Source organism: Thunnus maccoyii, chromosome 16 (genome assembly GCF_910596095.1).
Source record: "Thunnus maccoyii chromosome 16, fThuMac1.1, whole genome shotgun sequence".
In the NCBI taxonomy this organism is placed as follows: Eukaryota; Metazoa; Chordata; class Actinopteri; order Scombriformes; family Scombridae; genus Thunnus; species Thunnus maccoyii.
In genome coordinates, this window is record NC_056548.1 from 15,336,010 (window position 1) to 15,358,374 (window position 22,365).

Below are 22,365 nucleotides of genomic sequence, written 5' to 3' on the forward strand. Positions count from 1 at the left end.
TATCATCCCTCACCAGCTGTTCTCTGTTTGGAAGTCTCTCCACCAATCACTGGGCAGGACCACAGGAAGTTACCATCTGTGGGCACCATGGTGACAGGGTTTGTGGATGGGCGTTGAAGCTGATGTGTTATCTGGAGCAAATGAAGTATGATACAGGGAGAGGCAGGGGAGATACAGAGCCAGGAGGTGCAGGGGACAGAAATGGAGAGATGGACAGAGAGACAGGGAGGAGTGTATCGCCTAGAAGACAAAGAGCTGAATCTAAGAGAAACAGAGACAGAGAGCCAAGCTCCTTCACTGAGAGAGGGATGGATGAAAAGAGAAGAGACAAGGCCTTTGCACCTGCTCTGTATAGAACACAAGGTTCAGCTATCACACATGTGCTGGCTGCAGGCCGATCAGGCAGGCCTGCTCTGGCTTTACCTTCCACACCCTGCTGCCAAGTCCTCCTCCTGCTCCCCATCAGCATCCTCTCCTCTGTTGCTCTTTACTTTCCAACCAAACAACAATCTCTTAACCTTTTTATGCTGTAACATCATCGCAAGAGAGTGAGGTTTACAGTCACAAATCATAATAGCTTGTTTTGAGTGAACTTGTATGTCGACTTTAGATGGGCCTCTCTTAGTAGTGCTATTCATGGAGTGTCTGGTGGTTAAAATATCTTGAAACAGTTGAATATTCAAAGGAAAAGTAGCTAAACAGGAGCTAAGCAAACATTTTCTGGATACAGAAAACCTGTTTTGCGTGTGACTCTTAATATGAGGTCATATCTCTTTGAGAACACTCATCATACGTTGCATGTCTTACTTGTTAGCAGTTCAATCAAAAAATGCGTTTTCAATTATCAGATTGTTTCATTTAAAGAATTTTGCAGAGGCCTGAAGAGATAAAATTATATAGTATTTCATAAGAAAAAAGACAGATTAGAGAGTTCAACCGATAAACATCTTTAGTTTGTTTACCATCATCTGGCAATCCCTTAGATAAATTTCGCAACCCATTTAAGTGGTCCGGACCCCCAAGTTGACAATTGGTGTAGTTCAGGTAAGACCTACAGAATGTGGATACAGTGAGAGTTACCGGTGATATTTTTTTCCCCTGTTCACAGTTAATATAGAGCATCTACAACAATTTTGTCCAAGAAGGCCATTGGATAAATGCCCGTGCTTCATTTTACTTGATGTAGCTTGTTAGAATGGTCATCTAAATCCCTTGATGACTTTTCCATGACCAGAATTCAGTAGTAAGACACCTTACCTTTACTACTGAAGGTGAATCCATGGGTAGTATGGTATGGCAGAAGGATTTAGTCATTAAATAGTGGTGTTGTACATAATATTCAGATCCACTTGATGTTAATGGTAAATCTGCTTGCCAGAAGAGGGAACTAGAGTGCTGTTAAAATAGCACAGCCTGTTTGTCAATAATGATACACACACTTTTTTATTTTATCAAATAAAAATACGAAGTGAGACTTTCTTAGTGTAGAAAGATTAACTAGCTTTCTGTATTTTGAATTTTTCTTGTTTTGTACATAGTTGAAGGATGCATGCTTTTGTTAGCCAGTCGAAATATCATATCAGCTGTGGTCAAATAGATCAGGGATTCATTCTGTATGGTTCAGCACCCTCAATCGTTATGGTTAGGAAATAGTCTTTAGTCCACATGTAGAAATATATAACCTATGTCTTCTGTTGCAGTGAGCATCAATGCCTATTCTAGAAGATATATCAGTGTTTGCCCCCACCAAGGAAAGAATGGAGTAAACACACGTTGACATTGTAAGAGCAAAGAGCTCCCTGCCAGCTCTCGATGGGGGTAAGGGTTAATAATAGGCATGTGCATTCGCTCATACTTGCATACGCACAGCCTACGGGACTCTAATTGCGACCAGGGGCCATTGTACAACAGCCACTGACTGACATTAGGGTGACAGGGCTGATCCAGGTCCGCCTCTGATCTATTTTATCCTAGCATGTAGTTGTACTGCTCATTGTCCCTGAAGCCTGTGACACCTATTAGCTCTCATTAGCTTCCTGTGGTTCAGTGAGAAAAGGCACTGGCTTGTCAAAACAACAACAAATGATAGCCTGGATTGTGACTTGAAAAAGTTCACTTCTAGCCAGTAGTTGCTTCTACAGGGAAGGAATTATGGAATTTTCAAGATTTCATCACATTAAAAATAATAACACTATTTGGTACAAACAAGTCTACAGCCATGCTAGCAGCTTTGTGAGGCTGTACTTAAGCATAGTAGTGCTTTGAGCTAGATGCTAACATCAGTATGCTAATATGCTGATGTTGAGCAGGTATAATGTTCGTCATGTTCACCATCTTAGTTTAGCTTGTTAGTGTGCTAATATTTGAACATAATAATAACCACTAAAAAAAAAGTACAGCTGAGGCTGATAGATACATCATTAGTTTTACAAGTATTTAGTCATAAGCAGTGGTGGTAAGTAACATTTACTCAAGAACTGTACTTAAGTACAATTTTGAAGTACTTGTACTTTACTTATTTCCATTTGATGCTACTTTATACTTCCACTACATTTCAGAGGGTGATATTGTACTTTCTATTACGCTACATATATTTGATAGCTTTAGTTACTTTCCAGATGGAGATTTGACACAATGGATAATATAACAAGCTTTTAAAATACAACACATTGTTGAAGATGAAACCAGTGGTTTCCAACCTTTTTGGCTTTTGACGTGTTACAAAAAGCAGTGTGTAGTCGGGTCACATTCCAGATGTCTATCAGTTGTTAACAGCTCCACCAAATAGTGATTTTCCCTCTAAACTTCTCACATGATTTCATTTCAATAAATGTTCAAATGACCCAATATTTCACCAAAGATCAAAGATAATAGAAAAAGCCCAAAAACTGAAAACAGATTTGTGTATCAGAAATTTGTTTTTTCTTCTGTCCTCTCCCATTAATCATCTTACAACCCCTCAGATTTATCTGGTGACCCTTTGGAGGGGCCCAACCCCTAGGTTGGAAACCATTGGACTAAACTAGCTAACTGTATATAAAGTAGTTTAAACTAGCTCCACCTCCAGCAGCTACAACAGTAACATGCTGCTTACACACTGATGCTTCAGTATTAATAATCTAATGATGTCATATAAAATAATCTATCAGTCAGAGGGACCAAACCACAACTTTTACTTTTAATACTTTAACTACATTTTGCTGCTAACACTTATGTTCTTTTACTTAAGTACGATCTTCCATGCAGGACTTTTATTTGTAATGGAGTATTTTTACATTGCTGTATTGGTCCTTTTACTTAAGTAAAGGATCTGAGTATTTCTTCCACCACTGGTCATAACCACCACTGGTCATAACCACCACTGGTAATAAGTAATGGAAAAATAGAAATTTAGACCTGCTGCTAGCAATAGAGGAAATGTCAGGGGATCACTAAGTCATTGGGATTCATCCAGTGCTTATGTAATTTTTCAGTCATGACCAGAGACAGATTGAACTGCATACTCTCCATCTTTCCTCCTTCCATTCATATGTCATTATCACCTCTCCTCTCTTAACCTGCAGTTGATGTACCCTCTTGCCACTCCGCACCTTAATAAAACTCATGTACTTCTTTCTCTACAACACCCTGTGTTTGCTTTCCCACTCCACTTACCTCCTGTCTCATTCCACCCCGTCTCTCCTCTCACTCAATTTTATCTGGGAGAAGAAGTTTGCCTGGGGTCATTCACCTGAGCCTCCTCACCTGGCCTCTGACAGGTCTGTTGGGATGGCAGGCCTGCCTGGTGAGGATAACAGTTGTCGAGGGCCGCAGGGAAAGTAACAAACTCTGTTTTCTGTCATGATGACATACCTGAGAACAGCTAAGACCTCAGGGATTTGGTTTGCAATAGGCATGTAGTCAAATACAAATAGACTTGAGCTGATTACAATATTGCCAGGTGTAAAGAGAACTGTAGGGAAATCACTCAAAGACATGTTCTCAAGTCCTGTTTACATTTGGTTAAGCAAAGCACTTTTTCCTTTTTATGCAGCTCACAAATTGATTTTTTTTAAAATACCTTAGGCTACAATAGAAAAAAGTATTTTCACCTGCAGATTTAATGTGAAGTTTGTGAAATGGAGCTGGATGCATATCTAGCCCTTGCTCTTTATGTAATGTCAGTCATGTGTCTTTTAGTCACTGGCAGTTGATGTGTGTTTGATTAGTAGGACTGGAACCGTCAGCTATCATAGATGACGTACTGTACTGAGCCCCTACTGCTCCTACCACCACCACAGCTTCCAGCCATGCACCTGTTCCCTCAGCCTGCTCTATCTCTCACTCCCTCTCTCTGAGACACATACACACACACACACACACACACACACACACACACACACACACACACACACACACACACACACACACACACACACACACACACACACACACACACACACACACACACACACGTCTGTGCCTGTGGTTTCAACTTGGCTTTTTCTCATTAAAGACTCAGTGAAATTTGACAGGTTGTGACAGCGAAGGTTTCCACATAGATCCTGCCATAGTGACAGATATCCGACAGCTTGATGATAACTGCTGCCTTATTGCAGAAACACAGGTGTCCCTCATGGCTCATGACAATAGACAGCTCTGAGTGATGGACGGGATTGATGAAAAGTTACAGAACTGGAACAAGTGAAAGGTGTGCATTCTGGGACAAAAACAAGATAGGGATTGTGAATTTGTGTGAGGTTACTGTGTAACTGACTCAGTAATGAGAACACTGATTTAAATGCTTTGATGTTCACTATTGTACTCGGATGCAAGTTTCCAGAATGACTCCGCTTGGATGGGAATTTATTAATATACCTAACCTCGACAATTCCTCCACATCCCCCTCCCTTCTTTAGCACCTACTCCTTGCCACCCACCTTTCTCCTCCTATTTTTCCTCCTTTGCCTCCTCCTCCACTCTCTGCCTGTAAATCAGCTCCTTAGCGCTGCTTTTAATATTGCTTGAGTGTGCAGTCTTTTTAACGCGCTCTGGCGTTCACTCCTCTCGCGTGCCCTCTGTCAACAGTAAACTTTCTGAAAAGCGAGCTTAACAGGCCGTGAAAGGGCGGCACAGATGGCTACATCCTAGGTGGTAATTATCAACCACTTCCTCCCAACAAAAAAAAAGGAAACAAGCGAAGGTGTTGCCGTCAGGTCAACTGATGCCGCTGACACGTTCGTAGGCTCTCTGGCAGTGAGCTCAAACCGACGTACAGCGAAGGGCCTTCTGGAGCCCAGACAGCACGTTGACAGTGTCACAGGTCAAGCACAGCCATAAGAGGATGATTTTTGGCTTCAGTGCACATCAGCCAGAAGGAGATCTATATTAAAACCCAATTCTAGTTGGCTGGAAAATCAGTTTTTCTTTTATACCATACTGCAGGTGCTCGTTTAGCTTGGCATCTCATCTTGTTTAACTGAAGTTCCTGAGAAGTCTGTTAATTGCATTTTAACAGGCTATTTCTGATAGGTAGATAGGTAGGTAGGTAGGTACTTTATTAATCCACAGGGGGAAATTTCTTTGCTTTTTTTGGGGTCGGGGCACCAGGGATGAGTTATAAAACGGGTAAGGAGGACCTCCTCTGCCGCTCCGTGGTACACCAAGGCAGGATGAGTCTGTTGCTGAATGTGCTCCTCTGCCTGGCCAGAGTGTCATGAAGTGGATGAGAAACATTGGCCATGACGGCCAGCAGTTTAAACGACACTCTCTTGTCAGTCACCAAATTCACTGGGTCCAGGCTGGCCCCGAGGACAGACCCCGCCTTCCACAGCAGTCTGTCTATCCTGTTGGTATCTGCAGCTTTTATGCTGCTGCCCCAGCACACAACCACAAAGAAAAGGGCACTTGCCACCACCAACTGATAGAACACATTTAGCATGGTTCTACATACATCAAAGGACCTGAGCCTCCTCAGAAAATAGAGTTGGCTCTGGCCCTTCTTGTATATGGCCTCAGTGTTCCACTCCACTCCAGGTGCACTCCTTGGTACCTGTAGGACTGCACCAAGTCTACATCCCCCCCCCCCCCCCCCCCCAGTCACCAACCAGTCCTCTGTACTCCCCCTCCTGACACCCCCAACACATTCGACAACTGCAGAATTATCCAACAACTTCTGCAGGTGGCATGACACTGAGTTGTATTTTGTTGTTAAGTTGGATGTATAGAGGGTGGGCATGAAGGGAACCAGAATGGTCTCCTGCGGTGCCGTACTGACCACCGTATCTGACACACAACCCTGTAGCCTCATATACTGTGGTCTGCCAGTCAGGTAGTCAATAATCCAGGTCACCAAAGGGCCCTCCACCCGCATTGTCCATAGCTTATCTCCCAGGTCACTAAGGGGCCCTCCACCTGCATTGTCCGTAGCTTATCTCCCAGAGTATGGGCTGGATGGTGTTAAAAGCACTGGAGAAATCAAAAAACATGATCCTCATGGTGCTGGCCACTCTGTCCATATGGGAGTGGGCCTGATGAAGCAGGTAAATGATGGCGTTCTCCACTCCAATGGTTAGCCTGGTAGGCAAACTGCAGGGGGTCCAGTCCTCCCTTCTCCGGGGGTCTGAGGTGAGCCAGCACAAGCCTTTCCAGGCTCTTCATGATGTAGCAAGTCAATACCACAGGTCTGTAGTCATTCAATACACTGGGGCACCCTTTCTTCAGTACAGGGACCAGACAGGAAGACTTCCACATCACTGGGACACTTTCAAGTCTCAGGCTCCAGTTGAAGATGTGCTGGAGGACTCCATACAGCTGGTCTGCACATGCCTTGAGGACACCTGGTTTGATGCCATTAGGGCCTGCTGTATTGCCTGCCTGGAGCCTCTTCGACTGCCTCTTCACCTGATCGGAGGTCATATTGATGTGTGGCTGTGTGGGTGTTGAGAATCCAGGGGGAGGTTCAATGTCAATGTCTGAGCTACAGAGTTGTTCCTCAATGGTAATATGTTTTGGATTACACCATCTGTTATTCACAAGCAAGGCAAGCCCCCTGCCTTTCCATTTACCACTCTCTCGCTGGTTCCTGTCTGACCTGTTGATGGTCATGTTTGAATTGGGGATATGGTCATGCAGCCATATCTCCATAACGCACATGATACTACACTCCAGATACTCCTTCTGACTCCTAGTCAGCGCCACAAACTCACTCTCCCAAGCTCTCACGTTGCCCATAATGATGGAAGGAATAAACAGCATGTACTTCCTTTTCTTTTCATGGGGTTTCACTCCCACTCTGTACCCGCGGCTCCTCTTCCATAGGTGCTTTGGAATATCCAGACTCTCTCCCTGGAACATGGCTGGCTTGTTTAGGGCAGTACATGAGTAAACAATGCCTGTGCTGTAACTCGCATTGCAACTGGCCAATAAAAATTTCCCCAAGGCTAGTAAAAATGTAAAAACACTCATCACCCAACTCCTAGCCATTATATCAAAATATGAAGAAAGTACTACTAGCTGGAGCACCAAAAGACATAAAAATAAAGCACAAACAACAAAGGTATAAAAGCTTCTGCAACAGGCTGCCACCCTCACGGCGCCATCTTTACTGATGTTGTGTAATGTACAGTAGACAGGCAATAAGAGCTAATTAGTCTGAAAGTGTTTCAATCGGCACTAGGTGTTGGTAATGGCTGCATTTATGCACACTCTAAACAAGCAAGGGGCCATTTTTGAAGAGCTCAACCATTTATTTTGCTGTAGATCTATTAAAATTGAAGGTGACAGCTAATTTGAATCCTCTTTAATTTGGGGGAAATTTAATACACTGCAAGGTGATAGGCAAGGCTCCCCCTACCTCAGTACAAGTCGCCCGCCACATGCAAAAATATGTAAATGCTGCCCGTATTAGAATCTTTGTCTGGTTGTCATTCTCACATGGGGCACATCAAAGCCATATGACCTGATTTTGCACCTGCTGTTTAATTAAATTTACAAGACAGACACAGTCTCCACTCCCGGTGATATACAAATCTGGCTTTATTACCCCAGCACTGTAATTTACAAGGCAATTTACTGCTGGGCGGTAATGGTGCCTGCCAAAGTGCTCCCTCTGAAAAGATACACAAACATGCACAAAAACAAGTTATCCCATTTCGCTTCCTGAAGATAGGACCAAGAATGCCAAGACCACTTTATAAATTGTAACCACAGGATTAAAGATTGTGCTGTTTTAGCCCAGAAGACATCGGCTGTACGTTCTAGGAATCTCACCTCAATGTTCCACTTCCTGGAAAGTCCAATAGCAAAAAAAAACTAAACTGAATCTTAAAAATCCACCATAAACATCTCATCACTGGTCGGTGGGAGTAGCACAAAACGTGTGTGGATGAGCTTCTCTAAATTATTCTAAATTAAACAGTGCCCATTACTGAAAAAGGAAAAACTGGTTAGTATTTTGTGAGTGACTCAAGACCCTGATCTTGTCACTCCTCACAAGCATACAGTAAACCAAGCTCAGCACTACAGAGATTGGGGAGTGACAGTCATAAACTATACCCCCAGGAGAACTGAGATTTAGAGACTAGAGGGTGGAATCTCAAGTGATGGTGGAGCTTGTGAAATGCTTTACAGGTAGCAGTAGCAGAGCAGAGTTTGTAAAAACAGCATACCCAAACAAAAAAGTGAGTTAGCATAGACAGCTTACCATAAATAGGCCACTGCATTGCCAAGGCTCGGATATACAGTATGTTGCTATTGTGTGTTGTGTGAATGTGGCAGTGCAGCCAGTTCTCTGCCTGAACTACCTTGCGGGCTTTGCTCTTTTTCAGTTAGTCAACTCATATAGAGCAGATGAGGATAATCTACAAAGTTAATATTTAGTGGGCCTTCAGACCAAAAATGATTTTGCATCAAAGCAACACTGCATTGGTGAGAGCGTGTTGCTTTAGCTACTGGTGAAACATGAAATACAATCCAAGAAGCCCAGTTTGAGTGACAGAACCATTAATTTGAAAGCTTATCAGATGCCAAAACACTGGATTTTACAACTCTGGAAGGCAGCAAATATTTTCATTGTGACGATCACAAGTTAAACAACAGAAATACAGCGTTCATGTTACAAAGTAATCTGCCAGTAATGTGCGTATATATCTGATTGTCCATCGCAGCACCTTGCTGGATGACGTTGCACTGCTGTCTGGCAAAAGGTGAGCTCTCTGCGTTGGCATCCCTGCTGCGTCCATGGACCAACCTCATTCAAATTAATAACACTACTGCATGTTTTCATGCAGGGCTGGTGTTGGGCTGAACACAGCCTTAGCTATAGGTTCTGACCTCATCACTCACCGCGAGCGTACACCAAGCTCAGCACAGCACAAAACCACATTAGATACAGAGCTTGACAACAGCTGTTACATAAAATCTACTATATGTGGATTGGGCACCAGCTGCCATGTGGCCATTCGCCTGTTAGGCACTTCTGCCCATGAAGGGAATATACTATCTAGAGTGCACCTTCTATTTAAGGCCCAGACACCAGCTATCGCATGGCTATTCCCCAACAAAGCACCTCAACCATTGCAGGGTTTATACTATGAAGTCAATTGTGTCATAGCACAGGTAGTAATGGTAAAATTATTTGATTATTGAATTACTGCTAATCCTCTTGGCTGTGTGGTATCAGCTACTGACAGGCCGCAACATGCACTGAATTCCTTGGTTGCCAACAAGAAACCTAAGCTTGAGCTCAACCAGCTTCCCACAGTCTCTTCCTCTTCTTGTGATGCCAACCGTGCACTGAGCTCAGAATTGGTTTCAGGTTATTTAGGTTAAAAAATAGTCAAAGATAGAAACTAAACCAAAATACCTCAGGGATGAGGATTATCATTCATTGTCCGTCCTGGTCTCAACGAACATTCTTCACTATCAGCAGAGGGCAACTCTTTCTCTCCTCTTCATCTACTCTCTCTCATGCATCTTTTCCTCTGACAGATTCATATTAGTTAAGATCCACCTCTTGACATGCAGCAACCAATCAGTAAGCAAATGACAACCTGTGACTGTAATGATTGACATGGATAAATGTTAACCCAGTAAGCCACTTGATATGCAGCAGACAGATCAGACACATCAGCTAAGCAGAAGATAATTATTAATTTTAGCACATTAAACTCACAAAAATTCATGGCTTTGAACACACATACTCCTCTTATGAAAGGTTATGTAGCAATGATAATCAGCAGAGCAGATTAGTACATGGATATAACTTTAAGATCAGCAATGAGTGCAGCTGATTAGCAGCAACATAAATAGAAGTTATATGTAATTATGATATGAAAAATAGTAAAGCAGGATATCATATAAACCTATTTCCTTCTCAGTTTAAAAATTTGCAGAAATTAGCAACCATCAGACATCATAACTTCGCCCACAAGCAACATCTGGAGAGCAATTTCAGTACTCTCTGCTATTGACATTTTCTAAATAGCCCATAAATCTTTGGAAGTGATAATAATATTCTCTCAACTCTCTTGTTCCTATAAGATTCTGTTCTGTTTATGTATCCATAGTTCCCATGTAGTATGTTTAAAATATCCTCTCATAGTAATACTGCAACAAGTTCAAGTTTTCTGTATTAATGTGCACCCCACTCATCATCTGTGTTTTGGGTTCTTAACATCTGGTACAATGTGGGTGTTCTTCCATTACTTTGTACTATATGGACCTTGTCATTTAATCTGTTTGGCTACACTTTTTTTTTTTTTTTTAAAGTAGAATGCGTGTGTGCCTGGATAAATTTCTCCTGTAAATTATCAGCACAATATACAGCAATCAAATGGCAAATCATTGGTTTTGCTCATAGGGAGTGAACATGCTCTTGCTCTTGTTCCCAGTTTAGGGGACAAGGCCTTCTAAGTTCTGTTCCTATAGGGTTCAGGGTTTTGAAATACTGCGCCCTAGTAAATGTGAGCATGCATATGTGTGCACGCAGATTTGCAATTGCATGTGAATCCGAGACATGCCCCTGGTTGCAGTAGAGTGTGCATCTCAGGCAATCCATAATAGATGATGAAATTTGGCAAGCCGTCCAGCCTTATGGTCCTTTCCTCCTCCTGCAGCTGCTTGTTTTCCCAGAACTCATCTGTGCTGCTGACCAAGAGTTGTGTGCGTATGTGTGTGTATCTGAGAGAGAGAGATAGACAGAGAGAGAGAGAGAAAGAGAGAGAGAGACTGTGTCCGTATGTCACTATCTTTGCCCACAAGCGCTCCACGAGCATCTTTCCATTCCTCAATATGTCAGACTTGAATATGAAAACGGGCAACTTTTTCATCACTCAACCACCATGTGCACATATGGCCACAAAGCTGATGGTGAATGTCAAAGTTGAGTGGAAAGGCCAAGGAGCAGTGACAAAGTGACAAAGCACTGCAGATAATAAATCCAAGCCGCTGCGGTGACGGACACAGATCCTTGTCCATTTTTAGATGTTAAATGATAATTTTGCTGAAGTAATTTCATGAAAAAAAATCAATGGACAAGGCTATATTGAAATAAAGTATCAAAATGTGGAAATATGTGCAAAAAGTACTGTCAGCTTAGTTGGAATTTAAGTTGGTATTCAGACCAAAAACCAAAATCATGTAACATTCGTCACAACAATGGCTAGGTAAACACTAGAAATACATTGTTCATGTTAAAAAGTCTAAACTACCAGGAAGGGGCACTTACACGTATTTGATTGGCCAATGCAGTACCAGCACTGCATTACTGGCAACAATTTAGCCAGGCTCATATTTTTTGCCAAACAACCGTGCATCTGCACCATCTCTGCATTAACACAGGGGTCCCATTAAAAATGAATGAGGGGGCTGCGTTTTTTCACACTATACTGTTAACTGTCTGAACGCAACTAAAAAGGGCAAGACTGACACCATCAATAGTTATCTTTATTTACTGATTTCACCTGAAAGTGTAATTCTGGTTTCTTCTCTATTGGTTATGATACCATTGTGCTGCACCCTGCTAATAACTGAGATCCTGGGAAAGTGACAACACCATTTTCCTGTCCAAAAAAGGGATTATTATCAACATTTCAGGTGTTCTCATGAAGGATCCGATAATCTGGCTGAACTGTTGTCTTGTTTAAAACTTGTCAAAAACTGTCTGATCAACATGTGACCAGTTGTGTTTCTTGGCCGATTGGAGTTCGTAAGAGGGATACAGCCATGTTCCCAGATCTTAGCAATTACTTTGGCGAGTACACTTATATTCAAACTGATAGAAATGATGGCCATAACTGTCCAAACAACACTTGCATTGTGATAAACCAAAATGATCCTTAAATGGTATAAATGATCTGGCCCATGGGTTCGGAAAATGGGTAAAACTTTGCCTGTTCCCAAGTGCCTTGATAAGTTGTGTGAGATGGTCAGTGATATATTGCGGTAATTTATGAAGTATTATCAGCTGGTATGGTGGCCTCAGGCCTTCTAATAAATTGTTTCAAAGTCATTGACCCACAAAGTCATATGTTTCTTCCTTTCTAGTACACTTGCATCCATACAAACAGCGGTGAGTAGTGTGCCATGATTGATGGGATAGGTTGGGCTGGTAAGGTGGGATGCCTGTGCACAGGCTGTACAGCAGCTGTTTTCTCAAAGCTCGAGGAGAGCAGAGACAGAGCGAGAGAATGTGTGTGAAAGTGAGAGAGACACAGAGACAGAAAGAGAGAGAGGTCGAATAGAAAGCAGGGGGAGGGCAAAAGGAGGGAGCAGAGAAAAAGCAAGTCTACCTTCCTCTTGCCCTTCAGGCAGACCAGGTGTCTGTAGCTCCACGCTGACTCGTACCACAGAACCTGGCACGGCTGCTCTCGAACAGGTCCTCCTCATCGTTCTCCCCTTCCCCAAGGATGGCCGCAATTAACACACACAGAGAGTGCACAGTGTAGAGAAAACATGCCGAAAATGACAACGCCCCAAGCCACAGCACATGGAAAGGAAAGAGGGAGAGGGAGGGAGAAAGAGAGAGAAATGAGGGGAACACAAAGAGAGAGAGGGAGCCAGAGAGGCACACCAGAGAGCTTGTTTTATAAAGGTGCAGGTGCAGGATTTGAGTGACTGCCAGGTTGCACTCTCCTTTTGGTTCCATATTAACGTTGTCAGCTTTTTATCTCCCCTCTCCTCACCTGCACTGCTCCATTCCTCACCATGTTCTGCTGTTCACTCATTTTCAAGTGCTCCCCTCTCACCCAGGTAAAAGAAAGTTTGGCAGAAACTTTCAGCCTTGCAGCCATGCTTTTTCGATTTCAGAAATGTTTTTGAGGCTGTGGATGGAAACAAAAAACAGGGAAAAATCAGATTAAACCTAACAGCATTGTACATTTCAGCACCCTACTGTTTGTAACGATCAGAGGTGCACACACTTATAAAACAAGATGTCACTCATTTCTGGTGAGTCAGCTGAAGGGGGTGCTGTGACATTGTGAATAATTAGGCACCTGTGTGCTATAACAACTGTAGCGAGTCATGTGGGTCTGAGTCAGATGTTGCATCTCACAGGGATGACATGACAGACAGGAGTGCAACTCCATTTGAGTCAACTCCATCATCACAGCAGGTATCTTTCTAATCCTGACAAGAAAATTTTAACATGGCTGCTAAGCAGCAGTGGGCAAGATATCCTGGCTTTTAATGTCTATGGGTCAGGCCTCAAAAACCTTAGATCTTTTCGTTAGACCCTCCATGCCTGACAAATGCCAACAGAGGCTTTCTACTACATACAGTATTTGTGGTCTCAAAGCCCAAGATGAGCTTTGTCTTGTCTGAGCCCCTTATAACAACATCAGGGGTTATGATAAGTCAAAGCTCCTCCAAAGCCACAAAAGATATACAACAATTTGCACAAGCTGTGTAGTACTGCAGATGACCTTTAAAAGAGTACTCCATCAGTTTGAAATTGCACTTCTAAAACATTGTCTGACTCATGATTTCTATTTTTCAGTATCAAAACCGATGCAGCAGAACCACATTGTTTCCATATCATGTTTTTATTCCACACATGCTTTTACCTTGTTAAAATCTGGTGCCTACGTTACCCTCTATGCGACTGGACCACCAACATTGGTCAGAGATTCAGGTGTGTGATGGTAGTAGTGACTAATATAGCGTCGAGCTACCAGCCTGAAGCAGAGATGAGGAGGTGGTTACAGAGGTCTGTTAAGCCCACTTTTTTCTAACTCCACACCCCTAGAATTTTTATTTTCAAATGTGTAGTCTTCAGCCCCAACCAACATGACAACTGACATCACTTGAGGCAATTTATCAGACCTCATGCAATTCCCACTGGGGCCACAATGACTTTATATAACAGTTTTCACTTGTCAGTTTCCTATTCACACATCCAGCAGGCACGGAGAAACAATAGCATTCATTTGTAATCATGTTTCTGGCCATCCAACGTAACAGTCCAATATTCCATCACTCCACTAACTGCTGAGACAAATATTTAGCTCTTTAACTGCTAAATGCCCCTCTATGTTCACTATGTAGTCGCTAACTTTGTCTGTGTGCTGTTTGGTGCAGGGCAGGTTACATGTTGGGTCAGATTTTTAGAGCTTTTTCACTTCTGCTAGCCAAGACTGCTAACTTCTGGTTTAGCTTTCCAGCTAACTTGAATGGGGATAAAACGATTAAATCGTGCGGTTCTTCTTAACTTCTGAAATGTGATCAGACTGAATGGATCAGATTCTGATAGTGAAACAAGTCATTTCGCTGGGGTTGTGACACTCAAAAAAATGTATCTGCTGATTTACATACGTCTCTTTCACAATGTAAGTTTATGGAAAGAAGTCATTTTGGGTCCAATAGCATCACATGACGTTGTAATTACACAGTTTGGGCACTATGTCAAATTGGCTTCAAAGCCCGGTGCTCTTCATGGGGACATGGTCTGTCTCTCTGTAGGGTATTCAATACAAAATGGCAACCATGCTCAGCAAGCAGATACGACAGGGGAACCGAGAAACGCTGTGAAACTGTTTGGTTAGTCACAGCGCTCTGTTATATTTTTTGCCTGTACATTATACTTACACGTTACACAGTTTTAATTTTATAATGGACGTTTGTGTTATGATATTTAAACCAACCATTCATCAACACAGTTTAGACCTCAATATATGAAACATGGATATTTGTCCCCCCCCCAATATTTGTAATTGACTGGACATCAGATTCCCCCAGAAGCTGAAAGAAAGCTGATTTGTTCTCCTCAATATTCGGATTTAAACTGACTCCAAAAAGCACTGGATGTGTATCATTCATAGAAAACCTGCTGCGTTAGGTTTGTGTTCATATTCAGCAACAGCGAAATGCAGCTGTGAGCGCAGTGCCAAAGCTTTGGGTCTGTCCTGTAGGTCCTGTGGGCTGCCACTGCTTCAACTCCAAATAGTTCTACGTATACTGGTATTTTAATGTAACAGAGCAAAACTTAATGTGGAGCGTCAGAGGTAAGGGGAGAAAAATGGTGCTGCACATAACAAGAGAGGCCACTGATGTATTATAAGATCAGTTAAGTTATTTTTACAGTGAGTGGAGCAGTTTCTGTAGCTGTCTCCAGTGTTTAAAACAATAAGTGTGTCTTTAAATTGAGAGTGATGTGCACATTTACGCATGACGCACAGCAGCGGCAACTTCATTAACACCAGATCGGTGAAGATCTGACGGTAATTAATGTTCTGTGTTCTGCTACACATTACACAGGTCAGCTGTTACACACAGATTCCAGCTTTATACAGGGGAATTGTTTATAACAAAGCAGCCAATATGGATGAGAGCTGTCAGGATATTTTTATTTTAAGTAGCTAAAAGTCAAAGATAAATCTACCGCCCCATACCCACTTGGTCCCCCCACAATGTCTGACTGAAGATTTCACCCTTGATTGTGTTTTTAATAACGTTTCACCACATTAAAAAAATTGGCGACATTTACATTAAAGCCTACGTTTTATGTTACATTTTTGAACATAAAACAGAATAAACATATAGCAAGTAGTCACAGCTGACATGACAACTCACGGTTGTGGGATGTCATAATAACACAACACGCTTTCTAGCTTGGGAGTTTTGCAGGAGCTCAGCAGTCAGAAAAAAAAAGAGCATCAAAGCAGCGATGGAAACATTTGAGATGGTAAACAGCTCAAATAAATGCTGAAACATCTCAGCTCTCAACACAAAGACAATTGAATCTGAGACAACCAACAAAACTACTCAGCTAACAGCTAACGGACAGGTTTTGACTGCTTGTGGAAGATGAATATCATTTGCACATTCACTGTGGTCTATTTTTCTAATAATTTCTCTATGCTTATATATATTTCTCTTCAAGAATGCAAGCAACTGTAACATAACCCTATTTTCCCCCAGGATCAGTAAAGTATTTTTTATTCTGATTCTATTTACATGCTCATGCTCATGGTACCTTTTCATATACAGCTTCAGGGGATCATACTTCTCAGATTTGTCTCATCAAAGTCTCAGACTCATCTCGCCTTCTTCCCTTTACTAAAACCAACGGCCCTACTTTGAGGGGTTACTATCTATAATGGAAAACAAAATCCAGTACCATGTAGTGGAAAAACGGCTTAGACCCCAACTCCACTACCACAGCTAGAGAAGTCAGCTTTCACATAGAGATGATAATGCTGTGAGTTATACAAATGCAAACCAGCCAATTAAAGTAGTAGGGGAACTGTGATTCTTGTTTTACATTTAAGAGCTCCAAATATTTCAAATGTGGAAAACCAAAAGTCAAGTTTACTAATTTAATTTGATTCATGTTTTTTTGAATTATTTATATTGCAGGGGTTGGTTATACTCTTTTTGTAAAGGAATATCTCTAGTGATCACACATAAGCAAATGGGTTCTGATATTTACATGCATTAATTGCTTCCCAAGCTCCCCACTCACCGACTGTAAATTAATAAGAATTTTTCTCTGAAGTCAAACAATAATGGACCAAACTGAAGGTGAACACCATTGACAAAGTATCTTTCATTTGTTCCCTCAATATTCAGTGTTGAACCGTCTCCAAAATGCTCTGGATGCTTAACATATTGTTAAATTTAACAATATGTTAACAGAGATTTTCCTCCGACAGTAGGAAACAGATGAAGACTTTATCTAATGTTATTTAAACTACCTTTCACTGATAAGGTGTTAACTGTTACATACGATTTGAATGCAGGACTTTTACCTTAATTAAGTTGTTTCACAACATGACACTTAACGTCACAAACTGATCTGGCTGACAGGATGCTAATCCTCACTTAGCATGATGCTAACAATATATTAATAAAATGGGATACACCATAGAAAAATGGCAAAGCTAGTAGAGTTAGCGTTGCACTATTTAACTTAAAACACAAGATGTGTACACAGCTAAATGTGTCAGGAGAAGGATCTTTAATGCAGGACTAAGCAGCCTGATGGTCTGGTGTAAATGTACAGAAGCCTTAACTAGAGTAGGTGTTCCTCCAGAGGTGCTTCTTCCTGAGGTTGGAGAAGCCTAGCCTCTAGTCATCATAGACAACGCCCCAGCTGCTGATGAAGATTTCAATAGCAAAGTGAAAGTGCTGTTGCAAGCTGAGGGAAGGACTATGGAGGACCTTAAGGCTCTACTGTCCACTGTACAACTCCCCACTAACTCTACTGAGTACATTTGGTGATTTTTTGCAAAGACCAATAAACCTCCATCTGAAAGTGGTTATCGTCACCTACGCATCTTCTCAGGAACACAGCCTGTTCCAGCAGGTGAGAAGCAGTTCGACTACTGGCTTGAGCAGGAATGGCTCATGATAGAGGAGAGTGCATGCACTGAGAGAGAGAAAAAGCAAAAGCTAATGGAAAGTCTAAAGGGGCCAGCAGTTGAAATAGTCAAAGCCACATGAGCCACCAACCCTGATGCTAACCCTGCAGAGTACTTGGAAGCCCTTGAAAGTGGCTTTGGAACTGCAGAGTCCGGAGATGATCTGTATTTCACTTTCCGACTGATGCAGCGGCAACAGGGAGAGAAACTGACAGATTTCCTCAGACGACTGCAGGACTCTCTCTCTCTAGAGTCATTCAGGGAGGCGGCCTTCTTCCAGCACTATGGACAGGGCTTGTGTGAAGCAACTACTGAGGGTGCAGTTGCTTTTGACCTCATGCTAATCCAGCTATGCTTAAGAGAACAAAAGACTGAGCCGCCAACCTCTCTACAGTGAGATCCATGCTGAAGAAGAATATAAGGCTTCAAGGATGAAGCTCAACAATTCAGTGCATCAGGTACAAACAAAACAGACAATCAATGTAAAAGAGGCAGTTTATTCAAAGCCTAAAAGCTGAAATTGGAGAGCTCAAGTCTATAGTTGCATCTGTGGTGACTAAGCCATCTGAAACTAAAGAGGAGTATTCTAATGCAGTACCTGCAACCACATATACAAATAACGAGATTACAGCAGAAACTAAATAAGAAAGTGGCAGCATCTGATTCTCCAGCCAACTCCACAACAGGCTCAACAATGGAGGCTACCACTAGAGTGGTAGAATTAGTTTGGAGAGGCTGGGCTGAAGTTTTACCAGCCAAAGGTGAAATATCTGGGACACATTGTGTCAGCTGATGGCGTCTCAGTCTACTGACCTGAAGACCCTGAAATCCTTTTTGGGCTTCTCTAGGTTCTACTGCAGGTTTATAGCCAACTATGCTGCTATTGTCAGGCCACTGACAGAGCTAACAAAAGGCTATGCTCCAACACAGGAGAGGAGGAAGCACAACAAAGATCCTACTAAGAGCTACCTGAGAGAGTCAGAACCCTTTGGAGAAAGATGGGACCAGTGCTAGCATTTGCCAACCCTGAAAAGCCATACATCCTGCATGTGGATGCAAGCTTTAAGGGAATTGGGGCTGTCTTCTATCAGGAGTACTTTGAGGAATTAAGACCAATTGCATTTGCCAGCAGGAAGTTGAGGCAGTCTGAGAAGCGATACCCAAGACACCAGTTGGAGTTTCTGTCACTCAATTGGGGCATCGTGGACAAGTTCCATGATTACCTTTATGGGACTCGGTTCACAGTACGCCGGCAAACAACAAAAGATAAATAACATGAAGTTAATCAGAGTTACCATACCAAAGTTAATTGGGATAAAGAACTTAGGGACCCATCTACATATATAGAGGGTAGATGGGCTACATATAGAAAAAAATTATATACACAGCACCTGTTTGCATCCTCACTGAAGAACAGCTGGCAGCACAGAGACACCTTACCACAAGCCCTTTGAAAATATCACCGCACTGGCCAAATCACATTGAATAGGCCTGTGTGTGTCCGTGCATGTATCCTATCTCCAATCCCCAGATTCTACACTTCCACACAAGCTGCTATTGGAACCTCAATACTTATCTGTGTAATTAAGCTTTCATGTCATCATTTCATCACATCATTTATTTATTTTTGTCCCTACAGATGTTTGCCTTCATACTGAGAGCTATTTTTAATCAGTGAGACAGATGTCTCTCGTGACAAAAGCAAACCTTTAAATCAACTGAAAGGCTCCCACATATTGTACATCCACACACACTCATTTTATTTTTGTGGTATTAGAATAAGGATTCACTCTGTGGGTGCTATTGTTTGTAACATTAAATAAATCCTTATTCAGTTTACTGTTGAATTTTGAGGAATGGAAAGTAGAATGTGAGCAGGGAGCAAATTCATGCAGTATTGAATGGTAAAACTAAATTATCATTTTATTTATATTCCTTTCTTTAAATTCCAGTCAGATTATCATCACATAAGTTAATTGTACCACATGTTGTAATACATATCAGACATTAATCTCTACTCAGATCTGCATTGATGTGGAGGTAGAAATAGCTTTTTTGTCATTGATGTATAGTATTCTAATTTTTCATACTGATTAAAAGTATTCGAGTCCTCTATGAGCTACGAGGCTATGCTTGACAGAAGCTGAGCTTGGAGAGGAAAAAGTTTCACAAATGGCCAAATGTCACTAATTAGTTTGAACTCTGCATTTTTGATGAAGCCAGTTGGTGTGGTGGGGTGGTGGTGTTGGCAGGGGGCAGCAGGAAGAGGGGGAATTGATGGGCTGTGCCTCAAAATGTAAATTAAACAAAAGGCGGGAGTTCACATGACAGCTTTGGAGGGGCAGGGCTGGAGCCGTCTGATTTTCTGTGTGAGAAGGAGAACAAGTGGAGCACAGTGCACCAAACATTGGCACATGGCAAACAGCTCGGAGGCAGCGGAAGCAAAATAACTTCTGTTCTAGGGAACAACAAAGGAGGAACAAACAGCGTGGCCCACAACTTTTTGGTCCTTATTATTCTGTGATTTCGTAATCAAGAGGATGGGATCTGATCTACAAACCATGGACAGCTGGTTCATTTCCACCGCCGGGCCTTGTGGGAGATGTAGTTTCTTCTCTCAACGACATAATGCAAATCCCAACTGTCCCTCCCCTCTCTCTCCATAATTGCCGACTTTTCAGTAACAGAAGGAGGCCCATTTGTGTATGTGTGTGTGTGTGTGTGTGTGTGTGTGTGAGAGAGAGAGAGAGACAGTGTGTGTCTGTGTGTGCAGCCTATGCTCTCGTCAGGGTCCAGCCTTATTTCAAGGGATAAATAAAAGATGCAGAGTTCTTCTAAAGGAGCCCGGCAGAAGGTAGACACAGACAGGCAGGATACAGAGGGATTCTTCAGAGAATCTGGGCCGTGCATGGCACTGCATCGATTCTCCATTCGGGTTTCACAAGGTTCAAACACACTGCATTGTGGGCTACAGATTGTGTTGCCTGGGCGTCCCTCAAGTGACATGTAAAAAGCCGGCCCCCCATCTGCCTGACAGATTTGTGCGGGCAGCCCCTGAAAGCTTTGGCAGAGAGAGACAGGTGGGGATGGACAGACAGACAGACTGAAGGACGAGTGCCACTCAGCACCCCTCAGCTGTCACCAGAGTAGACGAAGTGAAGCTTACTTTACTGTTGACAAGCTGTGGCAGACAACAAACAAAACTTTGCCAAACTAAGCAACAATCTGAGCATGCATAGAGCTTTACACAGTGACTGCCGAGTGCTACACCTGTCTATAAGCTCCTGGAAGCTCCATAGGGCAGGAAACAGACCTGCTGATGATATACCCTGACAGCCTGTATCAGGGTAAATTATGGTAATGGCATGCAGTCATCTGCCTGGTGCCATTTGACTCGACAAAAACACTTAAACACTCCATCTATTTCTCTAAGTGGGAAGCAGAGAGGCCATCTTGGATGGGTGGGCCTGTGGGTTTTTTGACAGGAACAGAGCAGAAGAAACCTATTGACGCTACAGTGACATCCCACAGTCTGTTCAACACAGAGGCAGGCGGACATGCCTCCTCAAAACCTGCCAGCATAGATGGATGTGTTGCCATATATTTAATATGGCAGCACCGACATGAAAGGATGTTTACTTGGAGCATGACTAAAACTGGAAACGTAGGCTTTGCAAATTCAATTTGTGTCATTACTGCGGGTATTTTATGTTTCTCTCAGTCTCAGCTAACATTCTATTTTCTAAATTAGCTTTACATTTTTTGGTCTGTATATTTTATCCCATATTTGTTCTTGATTGTTACAATAACAAAACTCAGATTCAATGATTGCCTAAGGATTAGCAAAGGCTTGTTACTAAAAAAAAAAAAAAGGAATACCTCAACATTTTGGCAAAACACTAAGTTTCTTGCTGAGAGGTAGATTAGAAGAATGACACCACTTTTGTGTTTGCGTGTTAAGTATAATGCAAGAGCCAGGAGGCAATTAGCCTAGTTTTGCATAAAGACTGGAAGCAAGGGGAAACAGCTAGCCTGTCTCTCTCCAGAGTCCCACATACGCCTATCAACACCTCTAAACTTCACTAATTAACATGGATAGTGAACAGAAATGTAAAAATGACAAGTTGTAGTTTTATGGGGATTTATCTTAGCAAACAGCAGCTGGGCACAGTCATTTCCTGGAGTCTCTGCTGGTTGCTTTCCTTGCAACCTTGCGGTGATGACAAGACTCCAGGAAGTCGCTGCGGCCAGCCGCTGTTCACCAAGAAATAACACATTAATTAGTGAGCTATAAGTGCTGGTAGGTGTTTTCTTTACTTTGAACAGTGCCAGGCTAGCTGTTTCCACTATCTATGCAAAGATACGCTTAATCCAAAGATAGGAGAGTGGTATCAGAGGTAGTGGTATGAGAGCATTTTACAAAATGTCAAAGTATTCCTTTAAATTTGAGTATTTTTCAGTGTGCAAATTCAAAAAAATTGTTCCCTGGGTAGATAACATTAGACATGCTTTTAGTCTGATCACA

The 22,365-nt window shown here is 42.3% G+C and overlaps 1 protein-coding gene across 11 annotated transcripts in view; it reads right to left on the minus strand.

The window, feature by feature from the left end:
- The window catches only part of LOC121880518, a 177,714-nt gene that overhangs the window by 10,178 nt on the left and 145,171 nt on the right, over positions 1-22,365 (minus strand). For 3 of the 11 annotated variants that reach the window (XR_006091559.1, XR_006091558.1, XR_006091557.1), the window contains exons 7-8: positions 12,771-13,301; positions 14-131 (exon numbers count right to left, since the gene is read on the minus strand). Coding sequence is in view for 3 of the 11 variants with exons in the window: in XM_042387791.1 (XP_042243725.1) it covers positions 6,457-7,464 (1,008 nt within the window). In the remaining 8 variants the exon portion in view is untranslated. Of the gene's footprint in view, positions 1-13; positions 132-6,070; positions 8,090-9,040; positions 11,161-11,907; positions 13,302-22,365 lie in introns of those variants that run through there. The other 8 variants (XM_042387791.1, XM_042387790.1, XM_042387792.1 and 5 more) reach the window with 5 other exon arrangements.